Source organism: Giraffa tippelskirchi, chromosome 2, assembly GCF_054371585.1.
Source record: "Giraffa tippelskirchi isolate mGirTip1 chromosome 2, T2T-mGirTip1v1.2.pri, whole genome shotgun sequence".
NCBI classification, from domain to species: Eukaryota; Metazoa; Chordata; class Mammalia; order Artiodactyla; family Giraffidae; genus Giraffa; species Giraffa tippelskirchi.
Window position 1 is genome coordinate 226,041,306 of NC_137276.1, and position 23,499 is coordinate 226,064,804.

Consider the following 23,499-nt stretch of genomic DNA (forward strand, 5'->3'; position numbering starts at 1 on the left):
ATATTCTATCTCTATTTGGGTACATTTTATTTTCCTACAAATGTATCCATTTCATCTAGGTTTTCAGGTTTATTTGCCTAAACTAGTATAAAATATTAGCTGAATTTATAAATTCTTCTCTTCAATTATTTTCCTCTTATCATTTCTTACATTGTGTATTTTTGGTTTTCCTCTTTTAAATTATACCAGCTAATGGTTTTCCAATTTTGTTGATTTTTTTTAAACTACTATTTTTTGATGTAGTAATAACACTTACAACTCATTAAATTTCTAGTTTGTACTTCATTAATTCCTTCTTTCTGCTTTCTTTGTTTTACTCTATTGGTCTTTTTCTAGGTCCTTGCTTAGCTGTTTAATTGGTTTATTTCCATCTTTATGGTTTCTGATATTTATTTCTGTATATTTTTCTAGATCGTGCTTCAGCAGTCTCATAAATTGTCATGTTCTTTTTCATTATCCATTACTTTCTAGAAGTTGTGCTACTTTATTTTGAAAAATCTTCTGTCTCCCACAAGTAGCTTAATAGTATGCATTCAATTTACAGGAGGAGGATGTTTTGCTGGTTTTGATATTAATGTGAATTTTTAGGAGTTTGTGTTTTGGTTTTTTTTTTTGCACTGTGGTCAGACAGTGCTAGTTGCATTTTTATGCTTCAGGAAATTTAAAATTTTCTTTGTGAATCCTGTACGTGCAAATCTGTTAGATGCAGTAAAAGTTATAGATGAAGTGAAATGATATCTGGGATTTTTTGTGAAAGATCTCAGTATGGGTACCCTGGGAGGACAGAGGGAACATGATCAGCAAAACACTGATCACTTTTGAAATTGAGTGGTGTGTACTTGGGTGTTCATCATGATTTTTTATTTCCTGTACTTTCATGATAAATTTCAATTTTCATTGTAAAAAAAAAAAGTTAACATCTTCTCCCTGTATGGTAGTACTAGAATTATATTTAATTTCCTTCTTTACTTGTTTCCTGTTTTACCCCAATGTTTTAAAAACTGAGCACATATTAATCGCCGAGTTAAAAGTCCCCTTTTATAGGCATTTAAAAGTAAAGACAGGGACTTCCCTGGTGGTCCAGTGGTTAAGAATCCACTGCAGAGGGCATGGGTTTGATCCCTGACCAGGGGACCAAGATCCTGCACCACACAGCTAAAAATAAATAAATAAATAAAATTTCTTGAAGTGAGTAAAAATGAAAATACAACATGTCGGCTTAGAAAAATTAAATGGGAAAAGTAACAAAAAAATAAAAAATCAAGTAAGCCTGATAATTGGGTTCTGACTGGAAGACGTGGTGGGTTCTCCGGGCCTTGGCTGGTAGGGCTTGCCCTCACCAGGCCAGGTCTGTCAGTTCTCACAGGTGACTGAAAGTCACCACTTGGCCTCAGGGAGGGATGGTGCAGAGACGGCAGGTGGGTGAGGTGGCCTTGGGAAGACAGGACCAATTTCAGGTGGAATGAGGAAAGCTCTGTAGGAACATTCAGTTCAGTCACTCAGTCATGTCCGACTCTTTGAGACCCCGTGAACCGAAGCATGCCAGGCCTCCCTGTCCATCACCAACTCCCTGAGTCCACCCAAACCCATGTCCATCAAGTCAGTGATGCCATCCAGCCATCTCATCCTCTGTCGTCCCCTTCTCCTCCTGCCCTCAATCTTTCCCAGCATCAGGGTCTTTTCCAATGAGTCAGCTCTTCACATGAGGTGGCCAAAGTATTGGAGTTTCAGCTTCAACATCAGTCCCTCCAATGAACACCCAGGACTGATCTCCTTTAGGATGGACTAGTTGGATTTCCTTGCAGTCCAAGGGACTTTCAAGAGTCTTCTCCAACACCACAGTTCAAAAGCATCAATTCTTCGGCGCTCAGCTTTCTTTATAGTCCAACTCTCACATCCATACATGACCACTGGAAAAACCATAGCCTTGACTAGACGGACCTTTGTTGGCGAAGTAATGTCTCTGCTTTTGAATATGCTGTCTAGGTTGGTCATAACTTTCTTTCCAAGGAGCAAGCCTCTTTTAATTTCATGGCTGCAGTCACCATTACTTGCAGCCCATTTGACACCGCCGGTCAAAGGTGGAGTCTAGGTCTCCAAACATTCTCGTGGGGAAGGGCGCCAACCCCTTCTGGAAGGTACATCCTTGGGGTGGGGGTAGCGTGGGCCTCTACACACCTCAGCTCCACACGCACAGCCAGACACTTCCTGGAGACATCCTCTCCTATTTGAAAACTTGCTACGAAGGTGTGGGTAGATTTTCTACTTGAGAAACACAGGGCTGGAGGGAGGCCTCAAAGAACAGACAGAACCTGCTGCCCCCATTTCAACTGTGCTGATGGAAATAGTCCATTATAAATGTCTGTCCCTAAAATGTTTTCTTTAAAAAAATGTAGACGATCTATGATATACAGTGAGTTCTGTACCTTGGTGGCTCAGATGGTAAAGAATCCGCCTGCAATGCAGGTAAACACAGGTTCAGTCCCTGGGATGGGAAGGTTGCCTGGAGAAGGAAATGACAACCCACTCCAGTATTCATGCCTGGAGAATCCCATGGACAGAGGAGCCTGGTGGGCTACAGTCCATGGGGTTGCAAAGAGTCAGACACGACTGAGTGACTAACTTTCACTTTTTCAACAGTCAATTTGTGCCATTTATGTTTTAGACATGTTTGTCAATTTTTGACTTCCTTTAGCATAAAGCTAATAAAATCCAATATTCAATGACTTAAATCAGATTTACCTTCCAAGGAAAAATCAACAGTCATGCCACTTGAAAACTCCTCAGTTCAATGCTAAGTTATCTCTAGAAATGCCAAGCATTTTCAGACCTGGAAATAGTTGCAAGAAAATGTGGACATCTGTTCAGGTGAGCTGAGTTCAGTTTGTGAAGGTCTAACAGCTAAACTCAGAGCAGCTCTCAGTTTTGGGGGTCTGATTTACATGGTCATGCCCTCAGCAGTTTTATCTCCATCTCTTTTATTTTATAGTCATAAGTGATATAGTTTCAATATAGGATTCTGACAGTAGGAACTTTTTTTGGCGTGGCTTTGTTATTGTTCAGTCACTAAGGCATGTTCAACTCTGCGACTTCATGGCCTCTAGCATGCCAGGCTCCTCTGTCCTCCACTATCTCCTGAAGTTTGCTCAAATTCATGTCTATTGAGTCAGTGATGCTATCTAACCATCTCATCCTCCGCTGCCCTCTTCTCCTCCCACCTTCAATCTTTCCCAGCATCAGGGTCTTTTCCAATGCGTCAGTTCTTTATATCAGATGGCCAAAGTATTGGAGTTTCAGCTTCAGCATCAGTCCTTCCAATGAACACCCAGGACTGATCTCCTTTAGGATGGACTGGTTGGATCTCCTTGCAGTCCAAGGGACTCTCAAGAGTCTTCTCCAACACCACAGTTCAAAAGCTTCAATTCTTCAGTGCTTAGCCTTCTTTATGGCCCAGCTCTCACATCCATACATGACCACTGAAAAAACCATAACTTTGATTTGCACAGCTTGCAGGATCCTAGTTCCCTGACCAGGGATTGAACCTGGGCCCTTGTCAGTGAAAGCACAGAGCCCTAACCAGGACCTCCAGGGAATTCCCAGCAGGAGCTTTGAGTGCATTTTTTATTTTGCTAATTTACTACTGAAACACAGAGTTTCTCAGAGCCTAGAGGATCTGGTCCAGCACAATGTAAACAGGGGAGGGGTCAGGGCCAAGGCAGGGACACAGCTGTGGTTATGCGGCTGCGGAGAAAGGCCAGTTATAGGATCAGGGGTTTCAGTGACAAAACCACAAATGAGGATTTTGGCGCTTTGCATTCTGCATTTAGTGATGATGCTGGCTCACAGCATCTTTTAGAATCCTGCCCTATGACTGGAATAGCTAGACAGCTGTGGTGCTTGTTGCCTTATTCTGAACACAGAGTTCAGTCTATTCAAAGGAATGATAGACCAAGATTTAGCCTGTAGGAATTTATTCATCTGCTAACCTCTGCCATGAGAGCGTGGCCCAGAATCCTATGGGCAGAATCCTATGACCGGCATGTGCTAGGCCTGCCAGCAGGCTGGAGTCCCTCCTCCAGCTGGGACGCAACCCCAGACTCATTTTTAATCACTCGGGGCAGTGGTTTCAGAGTCGAGCCAAGTGTCTATTTGTTTAAAGCATCTCAAGAATGGGCTCACTTGGGCTTCCCTGATGGTCCAATGGTTAAAACTCTACTCTGAGCTTCCACTGCAGGGGGCATGGGATCAATCTTTGGTTGGACAACTAAGACCCTGTATGCCTCATGGCCAAAAAAAAAAAAAAAAGATGGGCTCAATTCTCTCTCCCCCTTTTCAGTGGTTGGTGAACCAAAGCAGACTTAGCACCCATGGTCCCATCACTGTTGGCCTCAGACATTAAAATAATCGATGGCTGCCGTCTGCCTGTTCTAGAGAAGGCACCCCTGTTTGGGGCCCTTCACAGATGTGTGTTCTGTGGATCTTCCCTTCCCGAAGTTCACCAGCACACTATTTAGCATCTAGGTACATATAGACTATTCCAATAGTCATGTATGGATGTGGGAGTTGGACTATAAAGAAAGTTGAGCACTGAAGAATTGATGCGTTTGAACTGTGGTGTTGGAGAAGACTCTTGAGAGTCCCTTGGACTGCAAGGAGATCCAACCAGTCCATCCTAAAGGAGATCAGTCCTGGGTGTTCATTGGAGGGACTGATGTTGAAGCTGAAACTCCAATACATTGGCCACCTCATGCGAAGAGTTGACTCATTGGAAAAGACCCTGATGCTGGGAAAGATTGAAGGCGGGAGGATAAGGGGACGACAGAGGATGAGATGGTTGGATGGCATCACTGACTCGATGGACATGGGTTTGAGCAAACTCCAGGAGATAGTGGAGGACAGGGAAGCCTAGTGTGCTACAGTGCATGGGGTTGCAAAGAGTTAGGCATGGCTTAGTGACTGCCCAACAACAAAACACTGTGCCCTAAGATTGGGGCAGCTGATTCCAAGCTTGATGGCACTTCCTTCACAGAGCAGTTGGCAAGGAAGAGGGTAATTCTGTGACAGAAATACTGCCTGGGGTTTCAGTTTGCCAGTTGAAGGGGCATGGGGTGGTGTCAAATTTTATTATGAGCATTCCTGGTCTTCTTGAAACAACCGTGTGAGAAGACACATTACATAGCCTGAGATCACAGACCCAGCCTGGCCCCCAGCAGACGGCAGATACTGTGTTTCCTTGATATTGATCCACAGATGTATGGGATTTAAAAAAAAGTCACATCAAGCCCTAATGCTTAAGCTGATTCATAGCCTGCTGTTTGGCAAGATGACTTCCACTAAGTTGATTTCTTGGGAAGTCCTGGGCGTGGCGCTTGACTCTCTACCCTTGAAGTGAAAGTCGCTCAGTAGTGTCCTACTCTGTGTGACCCCATGAACTATACAGTTCATGGAATTCTCCAGGCCAGAATACTGGAGTGGGTAGCCTATCCCTGAGCTATCAGGGAAGCCCCTCTACCCTTACCAGCGATGTGACCAAAGTTGACCCATCTGAGGTCACCAGCACCTTCCTCAGGGGTTGACATGAAGGGAATCAACCTACAGAAGCACAGAGCGAACCGGGACTGCCTGCCTCATTTCCTTATAGACAGACAGCCATGGGGGGCGGGGGGCGGCTGGGAGCTGCAGTACTTTTAAGGGGCAACTACTTCAGGACGGATAGACCTCAGGGTGGGGGTAAGTGGGGGGCTTTCCTGGTAGCTCAGTTGGTAAAGAATCCTCCTGCAATGCGGGAGACCCAGGTTTGATCCCTGAGTTGGGAAGATCCCCTAGAGAAGGGAAAAGTTACCCACTCCAGTATTCTGACCTGGAGAATTCCATGGACAAAGGAGCCTGGTGGACTACAGTCCATGGAGTCGCAGAGTTGGACACGACAGAGCAACTTTCACTTCCACATTTCAGGATGGATAGAGCTTATGGGGTTATGAGGCGGAAAGGTTCTTGTTCATTACATGTCAGTATCCAATAAAAGGAGTGTGGTGTGATGTAAGTAATGTAGTGATTTCTATACTTAAAAGCAAGTGGCCCTTTGCTTAACAACTTCTGGAGATTATGTGAAGCAACAGAGTAACCATCATGGCCACAAAAAGCATTTAAATCCCAGTGACTTAATAGTTTATTTATTTATGGCTGTGCTGGGTCTTAGTAGCTGCTCTGACTTTTCTCTAGTTGTGGTCTGCAGGCTTCTCCTCCTCCCGCCACAGAGCACGGGCTCTAGGGAGCTCGGACTTCAGCAGTTGCGGCTCGTGAGCCCGACAGATGCAGCTCCTGGGCTCTAGGGTAACAGGCTCAACAGCTGTGGCCCACAGGCCTAGCAGTTCTGCAGCACGCGGGACCCTCCCGGATCAGGGACTGAACCTGCGTCTGCCATCTTGGCGGTGGATTCTTTACCCCTGGGCCACCAGGGAAGCCCAGAATTCTTAATAATGTGGAAACAGTGATTCTCAAGAAGAGCTACTGTGATCGTGTGGCTTAACGTTTTTTTGCAAGTTGAGTGTGGCTGTCATGCCTGCATATCAACTAGACATTGACAAGAGTGGGTGCTTCTCAAGTGAAGTCACAGGCTCTTACCACAAACTTTGTATCATCCAAGGACACAAGCTCTCCATGGAGACATTTACGATCATAATGAAAGTTACGCCTGAAACTAACATTGTTAAGTCTTCAGGAAGCAACAGTTAGAACTGGACATGGAACAACAGACTGGTTCCAAATAGGAAAAGGAGTACGTCAAGGCTGTATATTGTCACCCTGTTTATTTAACTTCATGCAGAGTACATCGTGAGAGACGCTGGGCTGGAAGAAGCACAAGCTGGAATCAAGATTGCTGGGAGAAATATCAATAACCTCAGATATGCAGATGACACCACCCTTATGACAGAAAGTGAAGAAGAACTAAAGAGCCTCTTGATGAAAGTGAAAGAGGAGAGTGAAAAAGTTGGCTTAAAGCTCAACGTCCAGAAAAATAAGATCATGGCATCTGGTCCCATCACTTCATGGGAAATAGATGGTCAAACAGTGGAAACAGTGTCAGACTTGATTTTTTGGGGCTCCAAAATCACTGCAGATGGTGATTGCAGCCATGAAATTAAAAGACGCTTACTCCTTGGAAGGAAGGTTATGACCAACCTAGATAGCATATTTAAAAGCAGAGACAATACTTTGCCAACAAAGGTCCATCTAGTCAAGGCTATGGTTTTTCCAGTGGTCATGTATGGATGTGAGAGTTGGATGGTGAAGAAAGCTGAGTGCCAAAGAATTGACGCTTTTGAACTGTGGTGTTGGAGAAGACTCTTGAGAGTCCCTTGGACTCAAAGGAGATCCAATGAGTCCATCCTAAAGGAGATCAGTCCTGGGTGTTCATTGGAGGGACTGATGTTGAAGCTGAAACTCCAATACTTTGGCCACCTCATGCGAAGAGTTGACTTATTGGAAAAGACCCTGATGCTGGGTAGGATTGGGGGCGGGAGGATAAGGGGACGACAGAGGATGAGATGGTTGGATGGCATCACCGACTTGATAGACATGGGTTTGGGTGGGCTCCGGGAGTTGGTGATGGACAGGGAGGCCTGGCGTGCTGCAATTCATGGGGTCGCAAAGAGTCGGATATGACTGAGCGACTGAGCTGAACTGATACTTCAATAAAAATTAAAATGGAAGTCAACAAGAAAACTGAAGCAAACTTGATTTTACAAAATTTGACACTTAACCAAGAGAGTAAGGAACAGTGAAGACGTACAGTCAGTTATGAGCCACTTTAGGAGATGCTGTTTTGAGAACAGCAGAAATGTGAGTAGATAGTCAGCTCTGGGGCCGCTGCCCTAAGTACCCTGGAGGTGGTGGGGAGGTGAGGACAGGCGGTAGAAGGTTCTGGAAGAAGAATCTGTGTGGGGTGCTCTCCAGGGGAACTTGTCTGCCGGGAGCCAAGCCTCCCCACCCCGAGGCGAGGAGAGTCTGAGCGAGCCTCGCTGGTGTGTGGAGAAGGGCAGGGGCAGACCCGGCCAGTCCCCGCCTGCCACCAGGGGACCAGGCCTGGGAACCGAGGGTCCCTGCTCCCGCCCTGGGCTCCAGCACAGCAGGGGTCACAAGGGAGACCAGAGCAGGGAGCTTCCTTGTCACTTCGCTCCTCCTCGGAGTGAGCACGATGCCTTTCCTCCCACTGGGAGGAGTCCTCTATGGGCCAAAAGAAGCAGGACCAGACGTGTGGGCTGCCCCTGGCTGCACAGCCTGAGAGGTGTCTTTGAGCTGCCAAAGCGTCCGCACTTGCAGAGATGAGGTGGCAGAATTTAAAACTCAAATGGTGAATCAGAAAACTAGGCGGAATGACGAGTGAGCCAGGGCATCCTCTGGCCGGATGGCCACCGAGCCAACACGGCTCGCCTCCGGCAGTCTTGGTGCCAACCTCAGCACGCTGGGAGCTGCAGGCTGAGCCCACGGGGAGAACCGTCTGTCACCAGGGTCTGTGTTCATTTTGGGGAAAAGCCCAGAAACGACACAGGGATCTGTCCCATTTCAAGGTTAGCCTGCTCTGGCCACCTAACTTCCCTCACAGGTGTGGCCTTCACACCTGGAAGACAAGGGCAGCCAGGTTATTATCCAGGGGGCAGACCTTCACCTTTGAAGCTGGGAGACGCCAGGCTATGTTAGACCCTCTGGCTGGATCAGAGGCGTCTCTGAAACAAGACTCAGCATCGGGCGGCCCCTAGTGGCTACTGACGGCCAAGTATCACAGCGGACCCCTGACTCGCTGTGGAGGAAAAAGTACCTTCAATGTTCTGCAACGCAACAGCCGTCATGAGAATGTAAAATCAAGCAATCAGGGAGGAAAAGTGTAACTGTACCTTCAGTATCTTGCCAAAGAAAAACCTCAAATAGTAAACAGATCATAAAAATAATTTAGCCAGATTCTTTTGAGGATGTATTTATTATGTTTCAAAACCTTGAATAACTTTTATTTGAAAAATTCAAACGGAAAGAAAAACCTGGAAAACTAGAGATTTCAACAACATTCACAAAGGGGGGAGAGGCTGTCTTTTTTAAGTTATGGTTATTACTGTTTTGCCTAAAGAAAGGTGAGCTAGTATTTTGGAAAGCTTCGTCAACAGGCGAACTTCATCTGGGTCTCCACTTTATGTCTTTTACTCCATGAAAATGTCTTTTCAAAGCAGTGTTATCCGCCCACGGAGAATTTAAACAGGAGTCATCATCATTTTCTTCCAGTTTCTGGAAACACATGGGTTTTGCTCAGGAGGCCATTCCAGGAAAGTGTTCTACAGAATCCACGACCAACCTCCCCGCTCCCCGCCTCCCCAGAGAAGCAGGACAGCTCCAGACTCTAACGCAGGGGGACAACAGGCATGGCCCCCACAGCCTTGGTGAGGCTGCAGCTCAGAAGGTCCCCCCGCCATGTCCTGCAGGATCCACGGCCCTCAGCTGCCCCAAGGCCTGGGGGGAGAGGGGTGAACACCCCAAGTGTCCCCTCTGTTGAAAACCCATCAGTCCCGCGGTACCTTGAGCTCCTCCTGTCTTCTGTGATAGTGGAGCATCAGCTGTTTCTGCTCCTCGCTGCTAATGATGGGCTCTCGTGCTGGAGCTCCCTGGCCCCTCTGAAAAGATGAGGGGACAGCACGTTGCGGGTGAAGGCCTTCTATGGATGACCCAGGAGGGTACAGCTCATGTCTCACAACTGCCTTTGTTGCGGTGGTTGTTGTTTTGTGCTCGACTGTGTCTGACTCTGTGTGACCCCGTGGACTGTAGCCCACCAGGCTCCTCTGTCCATGGGATTCTCTCCAAGCAAGAATACTGGAGTGGGTTGCAATTTCCTACTCCAGGGATCTTCTCCACCCAGGGATGGAATTCCCTGTCTCTTGGGTCTCCTGCACTGGCCAGCAGATTGTTTACCACTGTGGCACCTGGGAAGCCCAAAGCCCAAACTGTCCTTTGTGGATGGCTAAACAGGTCATATTGAAGCTGAAACTAAAATACTTTGGCCACCTGATGCAAAGAGCTGACTCAATTGAAAAGACCCTGATGCTGGGAAAGATTGAAGGTGGGAGGAGAAGGGGATGACAGAGGATGAGATGGTTGGATGGCATCACTGACTCAATGGACATGAGCTTGAGTAAACTCCGGGAGTTGGTGATGGACAGGGAGGCCTGGTGTGCTGCAGTCCATGGGGTCGCAAGGAGTCATACATGACAGTGACTGAACTGAACTGAAACAGGTCACGCATCTCTCATTATCCAAAGCGAGTTCGTCAAGGGAGTCTCACTCTTGCTCTGGGCCCTCACAGTGGTGTGTGTTGGTTACAGCCATTCCCAAGCCAGCCACTGCAGGTCTTGTGGGGAAGGGGTAGAGATAATCATGGAGGCCCCCCCAAACTTTAGAGAAATGGTTTAAGAGAGCACGGAACACAGCAGCCTGCAGGCACACAGCTCTACACCAGGTCCTTACAGGTCTCCAGCCCTCTGCCTTGTTCACACACCATCAGCACTTTGAAAACCTTGAGATTGGTGCTCGGGGCTGTATTTTTCATCTCAAGAAATGTTTTGAGTTACTTATAAGCCCTATTTTTAAAGTTGAAATCAATGTGGTACACTCTCCTTTCCCCCCTAATTAAAAGAACTCTAAGACTTCCCTGATTGTCCAGGGGTTAAGAATCTGCCTGTCAGGGCAGGGGGCACGGGTGGAGGCCTTGTCTCGGAAGATTCCACACACTGACGAGCAGCTGAGCCCGTGCACCACAAAGCCCACGCCCGAGCGCCTAGAGCCCTGTTCTGCAACGAGAGAAGCCACCGCACCACAATGAGGAGGGGCCCCTGCTCACCCCAACTGGAGAGAGCCTTTGCGCAGCAACAAAGACAGCGCACAGCCACAAGTAAATAATATATTTTTTTAAATTAAAAAAAAAACAAAAAAACAAATCCTGGATACTGTCAACTGATCCACTTTTCCTTCCAGTTTTCGTTGCTCTATAAAGAGGACAGTTTTAAGCTTGGGACCAAACAGGATTAGAGTGCCTGCATCAGGAGTTTTAAATCTTTCAGATTTACTGTAAATTTTTATCAGTGTGAAAGTAAGTTAAAAAAAAACAACAGTGACATGTTAAATAAAGTCAAAGCGCTTACCTGCTGAATCTTGACGATGATTTTGGTTTTTTCATTCTTCCCCACGTAGTCTGAAAGCTTCTTTGTTCGTCTCAGCTCCTTGGCTGCCCACCACAGCTGTGCCTCTGATTCTTTGATGACGCTGAGTCCTGCCTGGGGGCCACGGTTAAGATTGGGCTTTAAGGCTGTCAGGGCATCGGCATAATCAGTGCCCCTCCTGGCGAGGGACAGGCTTCCAGTGCCCTGCCCTCCCCCCCGCCCCCCTGGGAGCACTGGCTCCCCCTGCCCACTGACGCCCTCACTCATCTGGGCACCTTCCCTATCAGTTTCCACTCACGCCCTGACTCGGGTAACTTCTTGGGCTGGGAAGCGGGGGTATCCTATCTCACTGGCACCCTTTTTAGACTACGGCCAGGGAAGAAAATGGGGATCCTGATGGGTATTTAAATACAAAAGTCCCCGACTCATGACAATTTCATCTGTGACTTATTGACCACATGATGGTGTGAAAGGGATACACATTCAATAGAAACCATACTTCAAATTTTGAATTTTCATCTTTCTCAGCCTAGTGATAAGAGTGTGATATTTTCTTGTGATGCTGGGCCGTGGCAGTGAGCTTACGATCACCAGGGCAATCAACCGATACCTGACAACCATTCTGTACAGACAACAGTTCTGGTTTTTCACTTCAGTACAGTATTCAGTAAATCACATTATAAAACAGGCTCTGTGTTGGATGATTTTTTGGTAACTATTAACTAATATAAGTATTCTGGAGCACATTTCAGGCAGTCTAGGCTAAGCTATGATATTGAGGGCACTAAATGCATTTTCAGTTTATTAATATAGTATTTTCAACTTATGTTAGGCTTGTTGGGACATAACCCATCATAAGTTGAGGAAGATCTATGTAGGTATAATGGGGCTGTTAGTTTGCTTCTGCATATTCTGGCTATTTAAGATGGCTCAGAGGAAAAGATACTGTCCCACAGGGTAAGGAATAAATGCATATAACAAAGGAAAGTGGAACAGGAAAATATTCAAGAGCAAGAGGGAAGGCTAGAACACAAAATTCCATCACAGGGACCAAGACATTTGGTAGAAACAGGCACAACTGAGGTTTCTGCCTCCCTAGTGCGTCCCATTTCCCAAAGAAAATGGGAAAAGTTTTCAGTTCCTCCCTCCTCTGCCGCCCCTCTGTGTGTGCGCCAAGCCCTCAACCAGGAGCAGACCTCTGGGTCCTCCCCTGAATTCACAACTCTGCTCTGAAGCCAAGCCTAGCAAGATGGAAAGCTGTATGAAGCAAAAACTACATCAGGACAAATACGAGGTCAAATATGAGGGGCTTCTGGCCCTTTGGCAGCGGTAGGCATGAACTCACATTATAGAGACCCCAAGAGCCACCCACATACCTGAGTCCCTGACAAATCTTCTTTATTTTCAAATTCCATCCGGATGGGATCATACGGTGGCAACCCCATGGGATAAACTATCATCACGGCACCTCGAAGCTGGTCCAAGGCATCATTCACCATCTCCATGGTCATGCAGACATTGGCTTCCACTTGTTTCTGAAAGTGATTGTGGGCACTATTATCTATGATGCGGCCAATCAACTCAACAAATGTCAGTCAGGTTCTTGTACAAGACCCACGCCAGCTCCTGCTGCAGCAGCAGCCAGAATCAGATGGTGCTGCTACCCGAGTGACTATGATCTGTCTGTGGGGCTGAGCCATGGCCACTACAGCCTCGGCGACAACGGCAGAATATGAGCGGCCTCGAGGGGGTGAAGTGCAGAGAACACTCCGAGGGCAAGAATCCCAGGATCTTAGCTCCCCGACCAGGGATTGAACCCACGCCCCCTGCAGTGGAAGCGCAGAGTCTTAACCACGGGACCGCCAGGGAAGTCTTGCTGGGGACCTCACACTTTAGCTCGTGGGGTCTGCGCGAGTGCTGGATAGTCAGCATTACAGCAAACTGAACTGCAGGCCCCCCAGCTGATGTCTGAACTCAAAGACTATCAGGGGGACTGTAAATAAAGTGGTAACCGTGGAAACGAGGGGAGCAGATGGGATTCAAGCGGCATCATGGCAGCAGGTGGTACGGGCCCAGACTTAAGGCATTCAGGTGACAGAGAGGAAGCGATGAAGGGGACCCTGATACACCAGCAGCTGTGTTAGTAGAAATGAAAAGTCTGCAGGAAGTGCCAGCTCCCGGATATAGAACACATGGCAGAGGAATCAATGAGTTCAGGTCTAGAAAACTTGAGTTTGAAATGCTGGCTGGACTTGTAGGTTTCGAAACCCAGGTTGCAAGTAAAGGATTCTAGGGTAGAGGACAGAGATTGGAGAGTTATCTGCAGAGTGTGGAAGCTGGTATTTGGCAGAGAAGATAAAATGCCACGGAAGAAAGAACAGAAAGAGAAGAGAAGAGAGCTGAGGCTAACATAAACTTGGCGAAACACTGGATTTAAGCAGTAAGAGGAAGAGAAAACAGCAACCAGAAGCTGGGAGGGAGCCAGGATAGAGGCGTGTGAACGTGGTGCAAAGTCAGATGCGATTTAGGAGTCAGATGGGAAAGGCTTCTGGATTTGCAGGTTGGGGGTCACTGGACGCCCCAAGGTGGCTATGTCTGTGGGGGGTGGGGGGAGAAAACAGGGGCCAGGTTCTCAGAAACCCGGGAGGATCGGGCCTGAGGCTCTGGGGGCCTCTCTTGCCTTACCTACTCCCAGGGTGGCTTATGAAATTGTTTCCAAGTCAGAAATCCCCATCACATATATCGGGCCTCCCCAAGAGGGGTCTGTGCCCTAGGGACGGTATGAAGATCCACCAGACCCGGGGTCACCTGAGGGCAGTCGTCCCGCCCAGAGGACGCCACCTCCCATCACCCCACCAATATACCCAGACAGGGAGCACCAGGGGGTCATTTTCTACAAAAGCTCCCCTGATACCAAGGGCGGTGGTCCCAGTCAGGCGCCAAGGCGAGGGACAGACAAAGTCAAGGTGTGGCCTCAAGACGACAGAGACTCCCCGCGGTCCTGGGCTCCCGCTCTCGGCGGAGGCTGGGTCCCGGGGGGCGGTGCATAGACCTCGCTGCCCACCCCCAAGGAGCCGCAGTGTGGATGCCCCACCACCTTCCACACTTCCCCAGAGGAACCTGAGCGATGGAGGCAGAGGCCCAGGGCCCAGAGCCCGGTCCGTGGGGCTGCTGGGATCTGAGAGCCCACCTGCCTGCCCGCATGTTCTGACCCACAGGGCTAGCTGCCCCCCACGTGGCAGGTCTGGGGAGGTCAGAGCCAGTCTGGCTACATGTTGGAGGCAGCGGGGAAGGGCCCCAGGTAAGAATTGAGCCCTGGCTGTGCAAGCTCCGCCACTTTGGGCAAACTGCTGCAGAAAAGCGACTGGAAGCCCTGTGAAAGCTGTCTCTCAACTATGAAATGACAATATAAAAATACACACAGGCAAAGGGAAGAACTGATACAAAAGAATAGGAAGGATTTCCAGAGGAGGAGGCGTGGGGGAGTGGAGCGGGCAGAGCTGCGTCCAGGCCACTGCTCTCCTAACCTGTCTGGGATGGGCCATGACTACATGTTACTAGTTACTATCTATCCTTCTGGGCTTCCCTGGTGGCTCAGGTAAAGAGTCTGCCTGCAACGCGGGAGACCCAGGATCGACCCCTGGGTTGGGAAGATTCCCCTGGAGAAGGAAATGGCAGCCCACTCCGGTATTCTTGCCTGGAAAAATCCCACAGACGGAGGAGCCTGGCAGGCTACAGCCCATGGGGTCACAAAGAGTCAGACACAACTGAGCGACTTTCACTTTCATCCTTTTAAAAAAAAAGTCTCTGCAGCCAAATGCATTTTGCAAACCCTGGGTCGAACCAAAGTCTTCCCAAAATTGACCGGCAGAAGAGCTGGCTCTCCCGAAGCACGTAAAAGATTTGCTGGCTTAGGAATCACAATGATACCCAGAGCACCGGGATGAACAGGAGAAGCAGCAGTTATCCAGGAAGAAGGCCGGCAGTGGAGGGAGGGTGGGGGCAACAATCATCAGCAACCCGTAAATAAAAGCCACCGATAAAAAACATTCAATTCCTGAAAAATCCTCCAGACTCACAGCCTATGCCCGTCAATGGTCTGATTTAATGTTTCTCCTTCAATGAAATATTTTGTGTGTAAGTACTTCAAATGATTACAAAGAGCTAACTCATAACACACACGTGTTGTGTCAATCAGATTCTGCAGATCCAGTGTGTGGCCACAAGGTTCGCACCTGCCCTGCTCGTCTTTCTTTAGTTCTTAACGGACACAAACTACGACACGTAAAATAGATAAGCAACAAGGATTTACTGAATAGCACGGGCACTTATATTCAATATCTTGTAATAACATAATCGGAAGGAAAAAACCACAACTGAATCACTATGTGGCCTGAAAGTGACACAACGCTGTAAATCAGCTATAGCTCAACTAAAAAAAAAAAAAGGGCTAAGGAAGCAAAATCATATAAGCACCAACTCATACTTGAGCCACATTTACACAAGCCAATAACCGTTTTTGTTTGACTTGAAGGAACTGAGAGCATTAAGGACAACTGTCACAACTAAGGGAAAGGAAAAAAAAGCTAAGGCCCACTCTAAACATGCTTGTTTCCTTTGCCTCTGGAAGGAAAGAGAAGGGGGGTGCGGCAGTGGGAGAGGAGGAGAGAGACAGACAGAGAAAAAGAGAGAAAAAGAAATAATGAAGAAAAAGCTGGCTGGCAGATAACTCTGGAAGCCATCAACTGGAGTTTATATTTCAAAAGACAAGCTTTAGAACATCATTTAAAAAGCTAACCTTAGATATTATTGCTTTGGCTTCTTCTATAGTCTTCTTTATAACTTGCTTCATTTTTTCATTTGGAGCTAAAGAAATAAAAAAAGGAGAAAGGGGGCGAGAAACAGCCATCTTTAGGACTCTTCTTAAATATCCTAACCCTTTCTGTCTGAGTCAGGGAGGAAGTGAGATGAGAGAAAGTACAAGAATGGAATCCAGGCAAGGGACATAGGAAAGCTAGCTGTCGGTACTTAGTTAAATCTCTCAAACTTACCATTCTTAATAAGTTATGGTGGTGCTTAGCCATTGAAAATACTAGAAAATACTGAAAATACTAAAAACTACTAAAAATACTAAAAACTACTAAAAATACTAAAAACTACTAAAAATACTAAAAACTACTAAAACAGAGTGATTAAAAGAATCTTGATTTAAAGATGAATAATGAACTGGTAATATACCATGATTTCTTTCTTTGATGCAATTTCAGCTGAAAAGCAAAAAAAATCTCTCCAAACTGAGAATGGATTCAGGTATGAAAAGATGTGGAAGACAATCAACTATTATCATTTTCTAGGTTAAAGTTCAAAATAAATAATCCTATTAATAGAAATTCCTATTATCTTCAATATTAAATTTTTTTTTTCTGAGCATGCAAAGGCTTTATAGAGACTCTTCCTTTTGTTCCTAAGAGTGTTTTAAGGGTATAATAGGTACTTAAGTGTTTGTTAACTAATCAATTATAATCTTTTAAAGAGAGCTTTTTATGCAAGTTAAAAGGGATATGCAAGTTAAAATAGGTTACATCCCTTTTCTCCTCCAATCCCACACAAACTTCTGTGTTCTGCCTGTCCTAAACTGCTTTGTACAAGAGACGCCTGTCGTCAATTCAAGCGGAGACCGCTGGGCTGACATTCATTTCCTCTTTCCACATAGTATCGCTAAATAAACCCTGATGTACAAATTGTTAACAAAACATACCCTTCAATACATTTTCAATGATTATCCCCTCAGATGATTAGATTGAACCATATGAAAATGCCAATTTTCAATCACTTGTTGCCTATAAAGTTGGTAATTTCTTATGGTTCACCTACTAAATTTAAAAGCTACCTGAAACTTAGTAAGAGCAAGAAGGCAGATGCCTTCTTTTCCATCTAATTCATCCTGGATTAGCGTTTTGCTACAAGGAGTTAACAGGGCTTCCCTGATAACTCAGATGCTAACAAATCTGCCTGCAATGCAGGAAACCTAGGGTTCAGTCCCTGGGTCGGGAAGATGCCCTGGAGAAGGAAATAGCAACCCTCTGCAGTATTCTTGCCTGGGAAATCCCATGGACAGAGGACTGGCAGGCTATGGTCCATGGGGTCACAAAAGAGTTTGACACAACTTAGCAACTAAACAACATCAAGGAGTTATATGGTACAGTATTTTGTAAGTTTGAATAGAACTATTGAGGTCAGTTTTTTAACTTGAAGAACTGTTTTCATACTGATTGCTACATTCAGGCAATCAGAGAAGAAAAATGCTGGATTACCTTGTCCATTCCTCCGTCCAATGTCATCTTTTTTAAATACTGAGCCCCCACTAGGGATACACTTTTCACCCCATTCATCCTTTAATTTCAGTTCTTCAATCTGTTCATCAGTCAGTCCTTGCATATTAGGAGGCAGAAATACGCCATGTTCTGCTAATTCTTCCATTTCTTAAAAACAAGAGGAAGTTAGACAATATGCATCACAGTCATTATAACACCTTACACTTCACTGGAATGGAAGCTTCCTAGAGGCCAGGGGCCCGTTGGCTATTTTATTTAACAGACACTTAGATGCCACTTGCTATGGCCTACCTGTCCTTGACCTCCGACAAATGCTCACCGATTCATCCTGGATCAACAGAAGCAGAGACTCTGGGGGCTCACCCACTGGTCACAGGCTGCAGTTTCTGTGCTCCAATCCTCTGTGCTATGTTATACCTCCCGGCACTCAGGAGGCATAAATTCAAATTCACTGACAGGCTGAATACATACCCACATAGGCCGTTATGGTTTTCCAAGTGCGTTCGCATAGATTATCTCAATTTCTCCTTTCGAGGTAGGCCAGACAGTTATCAACATTCCCATCTTCCCCAATTTGCAGCGGAATCACCTGTGGCTTGCTCGGGTCACACTACTACTACTGCAGCCCTTCCGTGGTGGCAGAGATAGGAAGAGACCTTGATTTTCTAGTACCATGTTCACTCTGCAGATGCATGCTTTATATTTTTCCTATTCTATATGTATTCACCCCAAAATGAATCCACATCTTAACCTTGCAAAATTGCCTTTCTTTCTTCTCCTTCCTTCTCTCTCTCCTTTCATATGAAAGAGGTTTGTGGGGTCTTCATAGCACTTTGGGAAGACACCAGGTGGCCTATAATAACACAATACTATGGAACAAATACTATAGACCAAATCACCGACTCGATGGACATGAGTTTGAGCAAGCTCTAGGAGTTGGTGATGGACAGGGAAGCCTGGTGTGCTGCAGTCCACGGGGTTGCAAAGAATCAGACGTGACTGAGCGACTGAACTGATGGAACAAATGGTGGAACTTAATGGGCTATTTATGGGATACTTACTGTCTCTCTCCCAATTCGACTTTAAGTATCTGGGGGTGAGGGGAAGAGGGGACAAGGAGCTGGCTTCATTTGTCCTTGTCTTTGGGCATAGCCTGCCTGAACCGAGGTCCATAATAAGGGCTACAGACAGGTGGCACTGTGTGGTAGTCACTCATTCGTGTCTGACTCTCTGCAACCCCATGGACTGTAGCCTGCCAGGCTCCTCTGTCCATGGGATTCTCCAGGCAAGAACACTGGAGTGGGTTGCCATTTCCTTTTCCAGGAGATCTTCCCGACCCAGGGATTGAACCCAGGTCTTCCGCATTGCAGGCAGATGCTTTACTGTCTGAGCTACTAGGAAAAAAATCTGCCTGCCAGATGCAGGTTGGATCCCTGGGCTGGGAAGATCCCCTGGAGGAAATGGCACCCCACTCCAGTATTCTTGCCTGGAAAATTCCACAGGCAGAGGAGCCTGGCAGGCTGCAGTCCATGGGGATGCAAAGAGTCAGACATGACTGAGCACATAGCACAGATTAAATGAATGGGTTTCCAGTTCACTAATGAGACTGTGAGCAATCAGCACCACATTTCAATTGATTATTTCACAGAAAAAGAAGCTGAGGCCCTTTTCTTCCCAGATGCTTTGATTTTAAAATAACACTTAACTGAGCTTGGTCTGGAGTCAGTAAATTTTACTAAGAAACTATACATATGACCCATAAATGAGTTCTTAAGGAACGGATAGTTTATGATCCTTAAGGAGTACTCTATGGTACAAAAATCACCTGCTATAATTACAGAAACCATCACATCATGGATCACACCTGGAGTAACATACTGTCAAGTACTGTGCTGTCTGAGGCAACAGTTAGGAGCTTCAGGAGGCTGTGAGTGCTAAGTCCTTTCAGTTGTGTCCGATGCTTTGTGACCCCATGGACTGTCACCCTGCCAGGTATCCTCTGTCGGTGGGATTCTCCAGGCAAGATTACTGGCGTGGGTCGCCATGTCCTCCTCCAGGGCTCTTCCCAACTCAGGAATTGAACCCTGTGGCTTTTATGTCTTCTGCATTGGCAGGTGCGTTACCGCTAGAATTTAAATTTAAATGAACTTAAATAAAGAATGCAGTGTCTTGGTGGTGCTCAACGGCTACCTACTCCAGTGTATTCTTGCCTGGAGAATCCTGTGGACAGACCACGGAGTCGCACACAGTCGGACACGACTCACAGCAACTACCACTGCTAGACGGCACAGCCAGGGAACATCTCTGGCGCGGTGGAAAGTTGTATTGGCCGCCGCCGCTCCGGGGCGGTGAGGGCGGAGGGCAGTGACCAAAACACGGTAACATGAGGACCAGGATGCTTCCTAGAGCAGGGAACACGAGGGAGGCAAGAACGCCAAGGCTCTTTTACTGTCTCTCGCCCTTGAAAACCATCCCAAAGCTGGGTGGCTCTCCCCCTCCCACCGCACCCCCCCATCCGAGACTGCTCTATCTCCAAAGTCTCAAAAGAGAAAACTCCCTCTTAAAAATCGGCCCGGGGATCGTCCCCCGTCTCACACTTGCTGAGACTCCCTACACCTGCTCTTGGGCCCAGGCTCTCAGATCCCTCCCGTGCCACCTCCCCCCCGCCCCCACCTCGGTTTCGGGACTCAGGTCGGCTTGTTTCGCTCACAGCGCCCCAGTCCCGGCTCCCCAGACCCTGGAGCGTCCCGCCCCGTCAGCTCCGAGAACCCCTCCACGCGGTGCAGTCTCAGTTGCGTCCGACTCTTTGCGACACCATAGACCGCAGCACGCCAGGCCTCCCCGTCCATCACCAACTCCAGGAGTTTACTCAAAGTCATGTCCATTGAGTCAGTGATACCATCCAGCCATCTCATCTTCTGTCGTCCCCTTCTCCTCCCGCCTTCAATCTTTCCCAGCATCAGTGTCTTTTCCAGTGAGTCAGTTCTTCGCATCAGGTGGCCAAAGTATTGGAGTTTCGGCTTCAGCATCAGTCCTTCCAGTGAATATTCAGGGCGGATTTCCCACGCGGTGCAGCCGCTCCTGGAAGCATCTCTGGGGAATCCCGCGGTCCCCATCTCAAGCCCGGCAGCTGCGCGTCTTTGCAAAGTCTTCACCGGCCTGACCCTCGCTCGCCCCTAGCCGGCCCGAGGAGGCCTGGCGGGTCCGGCCCAACTTCCCCCCGTCCCCGCCGGCCCACTTCTCTCCTCCCCTCCCAGGCCCCGCGCGGCCCGGCCCCCACCCCGCCGCAGCCCCGCGCCGCCGGGCCGCACCTGAGCAGAGGCGCTGCGCCTTGAGCCGCGCGTTGTAGACCCGGGCCACCTGCGCCGTGAGCTCCTCCAGCTCCGAGCTCCCGGGCGCCTGCAGCAGGAACTGGCTCTCGTCGCCCCGCTTCACGTGCAGCAGAACCATGGTGGCCTCGGGAGCCCCGCCGGAAGGCCCAGGACAAGCGGCCCGCGGTCACCCGCCCCCGCGGACGGACAACGAAGATCGCTGACTAACGGTTGCCGGGAGGCCGGAACCCTGGATTCAACCGCTCGCGGTGCTGGGACGGGGCGGGGGACGGGGGGAAACGGCACCCGCTCCCGGAAGTGGCTGTTGCCAGGAGCAACAGAGCAACACGGTCTGGGCGGGGGGAAACGGCACCCGCTCCCGGAAGTGGCTGTTGCCAAGAGCAACAGAGAAACACGGTCTGGGGGGAAGGGCGTGGGGCGCGCGGCTCAAGGTCAGACCCTGAGGCTGGGGAAGCTACGGTGCGCGGAGACCCGGGCCTCCCCCCACTACCGGGACAGCAGGTGCGGCCGAGCAAAGAGTCCGGGAGAGGCTCCCGGGCCGGCCCCCTCACCGGCCGAGCCGACTTCGCCGAGCCCCCGCTCCAGGAAGTGGCTGTTGCCGTGGCAACCCTCAAACCTTCTGACCGGCTGCTGGGAGTTCAGGCCGCCCGGTCGGCTCCCCGGGGGCCCGAGAGTCCATCCAGGGAGATGGGGGGGGCAGGGAGGTTGCTCGACCGGGAATGGGTGGGGGTGATGGGCGCCCAGAGGCGCCGAGCCCCCACAGCAGTGTTCCCACCGCCGCTCCAGCCCTCACCCAGCCTTTCCGCCTTCCACAGTCTCCACTTCCGGAAACGCCTCCGGCTGCTTCCGGTCTGAAGCGCTGAGGGGTGAGGCTGTGACGCATCGCTGACGCGAGACTGTCGGCTGCCGGTTTTTTGGTTTTCAGGACTGAGGAATCGGGGAAAGTGTCCGTACTTCTACATGCGGGTTGATTCGGATCCCCAAATCTAGTGTGTCTGGCGCGGCTGACGCGACGCTCCCCAAACTGTCGTCATTCACTGTCCAGCAAAATTCTTATTAAAGGCAGTCGTGGGCGGCGCTGTTTATTCCCAAACAAGGCGGCAGATCCAGGGTCACTGCTGTCATGGAGCTTATAGTCAGTGAAAGTGACAAAAAGAAAGCAAACATAAACGGATAAGGCAAATTTTTTTAAAAAGTAAAAAAATAAAACATAGGATGGTCATGGAATGTCTTAAAAGGATGGGTAACATTGCACTGAGTCCTTGCTCACGAGGCGCTGGCAAAGCTATGAAAACAGTGCAAGGCCCCCACCCCTGGCTGTCTCCTTGGAAGGGCCGTTGCCGAATACGAATTGATTTGAATTTTACGAGCACCTGCCACTCCGCATACCTGAAACTTTGACTCCCTGCGTTGAATCTGTATCCCTGAAGTTCCCGGGCAGAGGGAAGAAAGTGTGAGACTAGGCCTGGGAATGCGGCAAGCCCACCCGGAGCCTCATGTGAAGACCGCCAGAAAGATACTAGATAGAAGGAGGACGGCGCCCAGGGGGCAGATGTGTTTTCGTCTCTAGTACTGTCGGGGCAGGGATCACCCAGACCCTGGAACATGCAGTACTGGTCAGACTGGCAAATGTCTTTTACCCAGAGGGAGAAAGGGGTCTACTGGGTTCACCTACCTCCTGACTGCTGGCTGTAAGATCCTCCTATTTTCTCCTGAATCCAACCAAGTATCCATCAGGCCACTCCTGCTTATAAAACTTTCTTTATATATAGCTTTCTAGGTAGTGAGAACCATTTATCCACACACTCGTGTATTACAGACAGGGTCTCCGGGTATAATTTTTAATAAATGTAAAAGGAATGAAAAGAATAGAAAACCCATGTTTGTACCGATCATCCAGTTCTGTTTAAGTATGTACTTACTAACTTTACATTGTTGTTACTGTTTAGGTGCTAAGTCGTGTCTGTAACCCCATGGATTGTACCCCACCAGCCTATGTCCAAGGGATTCTCCAGGCAAGAACACTGGAGTGGGTGGCCATTTCCTTCTCCAGGGGATCTTCCCACCCCAGGGATTGAACTTGGGTCTCTGATTTGGTAGACAGATTCTTTACCACTGGGCCAATATGGAAACCCATTAACGACATTGTCACAGATCGAACATTTGCACCGTGTTTAATCTTTGTCAGCACTGATATTTGCCTTTGTAGTCCTCTTTATTCTTACATTGCATTCCTTTCTGTGTTTTCTTAAGGTCCTTTTCTGTGTGAGAACACAGGCCATGTCATACAAATTTTGTGTGTCACTTTTCTTCATTGTAGTTTAAGTGATCATAAATCATGCCAAAGCCTATTGTCTTGTCACCCAAGTGGGTTCTGAATTTAAAGACAAATATGACATCTGTACCTATGTACTTTGGCTTATTATCTCTATATATTTTAGGTACTGTTTCCTTTCTAGGGTAAAGGGCATCTTATGAGCATTTGTATCTGCTGAAGCAATCCATTAGTGATAAACACTCTGGTACAGATAATTAATGGGGCATTCATGTTGGTGCTAGATATCAGGCAACCAGAGAGGAAAAGAAAATTTTTACTGTACTGAAAAAAAATTGTTTTAATACCATTAACACACA

General features: G+C 48.1%; 1 protein-coding gene across 4 annotated transcripts; it reads right to left on the reverse strand.

The window, feature by feature from the left end:
* Nucleotides 1-8,961: 8,961 nt before the first annotated feature.
* On the reverse strand, nucleotides 8,962-21,703 carry CFAP298 (cilia and flagella associated protein 298). Of its 4 annotated transcripts, XM_081558736.1 has the most exons (7): nucleotides 20,845-21,703; nucleotides 17,513-17,680; nucleotides 15,997-16,064; nucleotides 12,575-12,733; nucleotides 11,181-11,312; nucleotides 9,564-9,659; nucleotides 8,962-9,276 (listed from the first exon to the last, which is right to left on the reverse strand). In XM_081558736.1, the coding sequence occupies exons 1-7, from the start codon at nucleotides 20,981-20,983 to the stop codon at nucleotides 9,166-9,168; spliced, it is 873 nt and encodes a 290-aa protein (XP_081414862.1). In that variant the 5' UTR covers nucleotides 20,984-21,703; the 3' UTR covers nucleotides 8,962-9,165. The 4 variants fall into 4 exon arrangements, with proteins under 4 accessions (XP_081414862.1, XP_081414878.1, XP_081414889.1 ...); XM_081558752.1 differs by lacking the exon at nucleotides 17,513-17,680; XM_081558763.1 differs by lacking the exon at nucleotides 15,997-16,064.
* Between the last annotated feature and the right edge of the window lie 1,796 nt (nucleotides 21,704-23,499).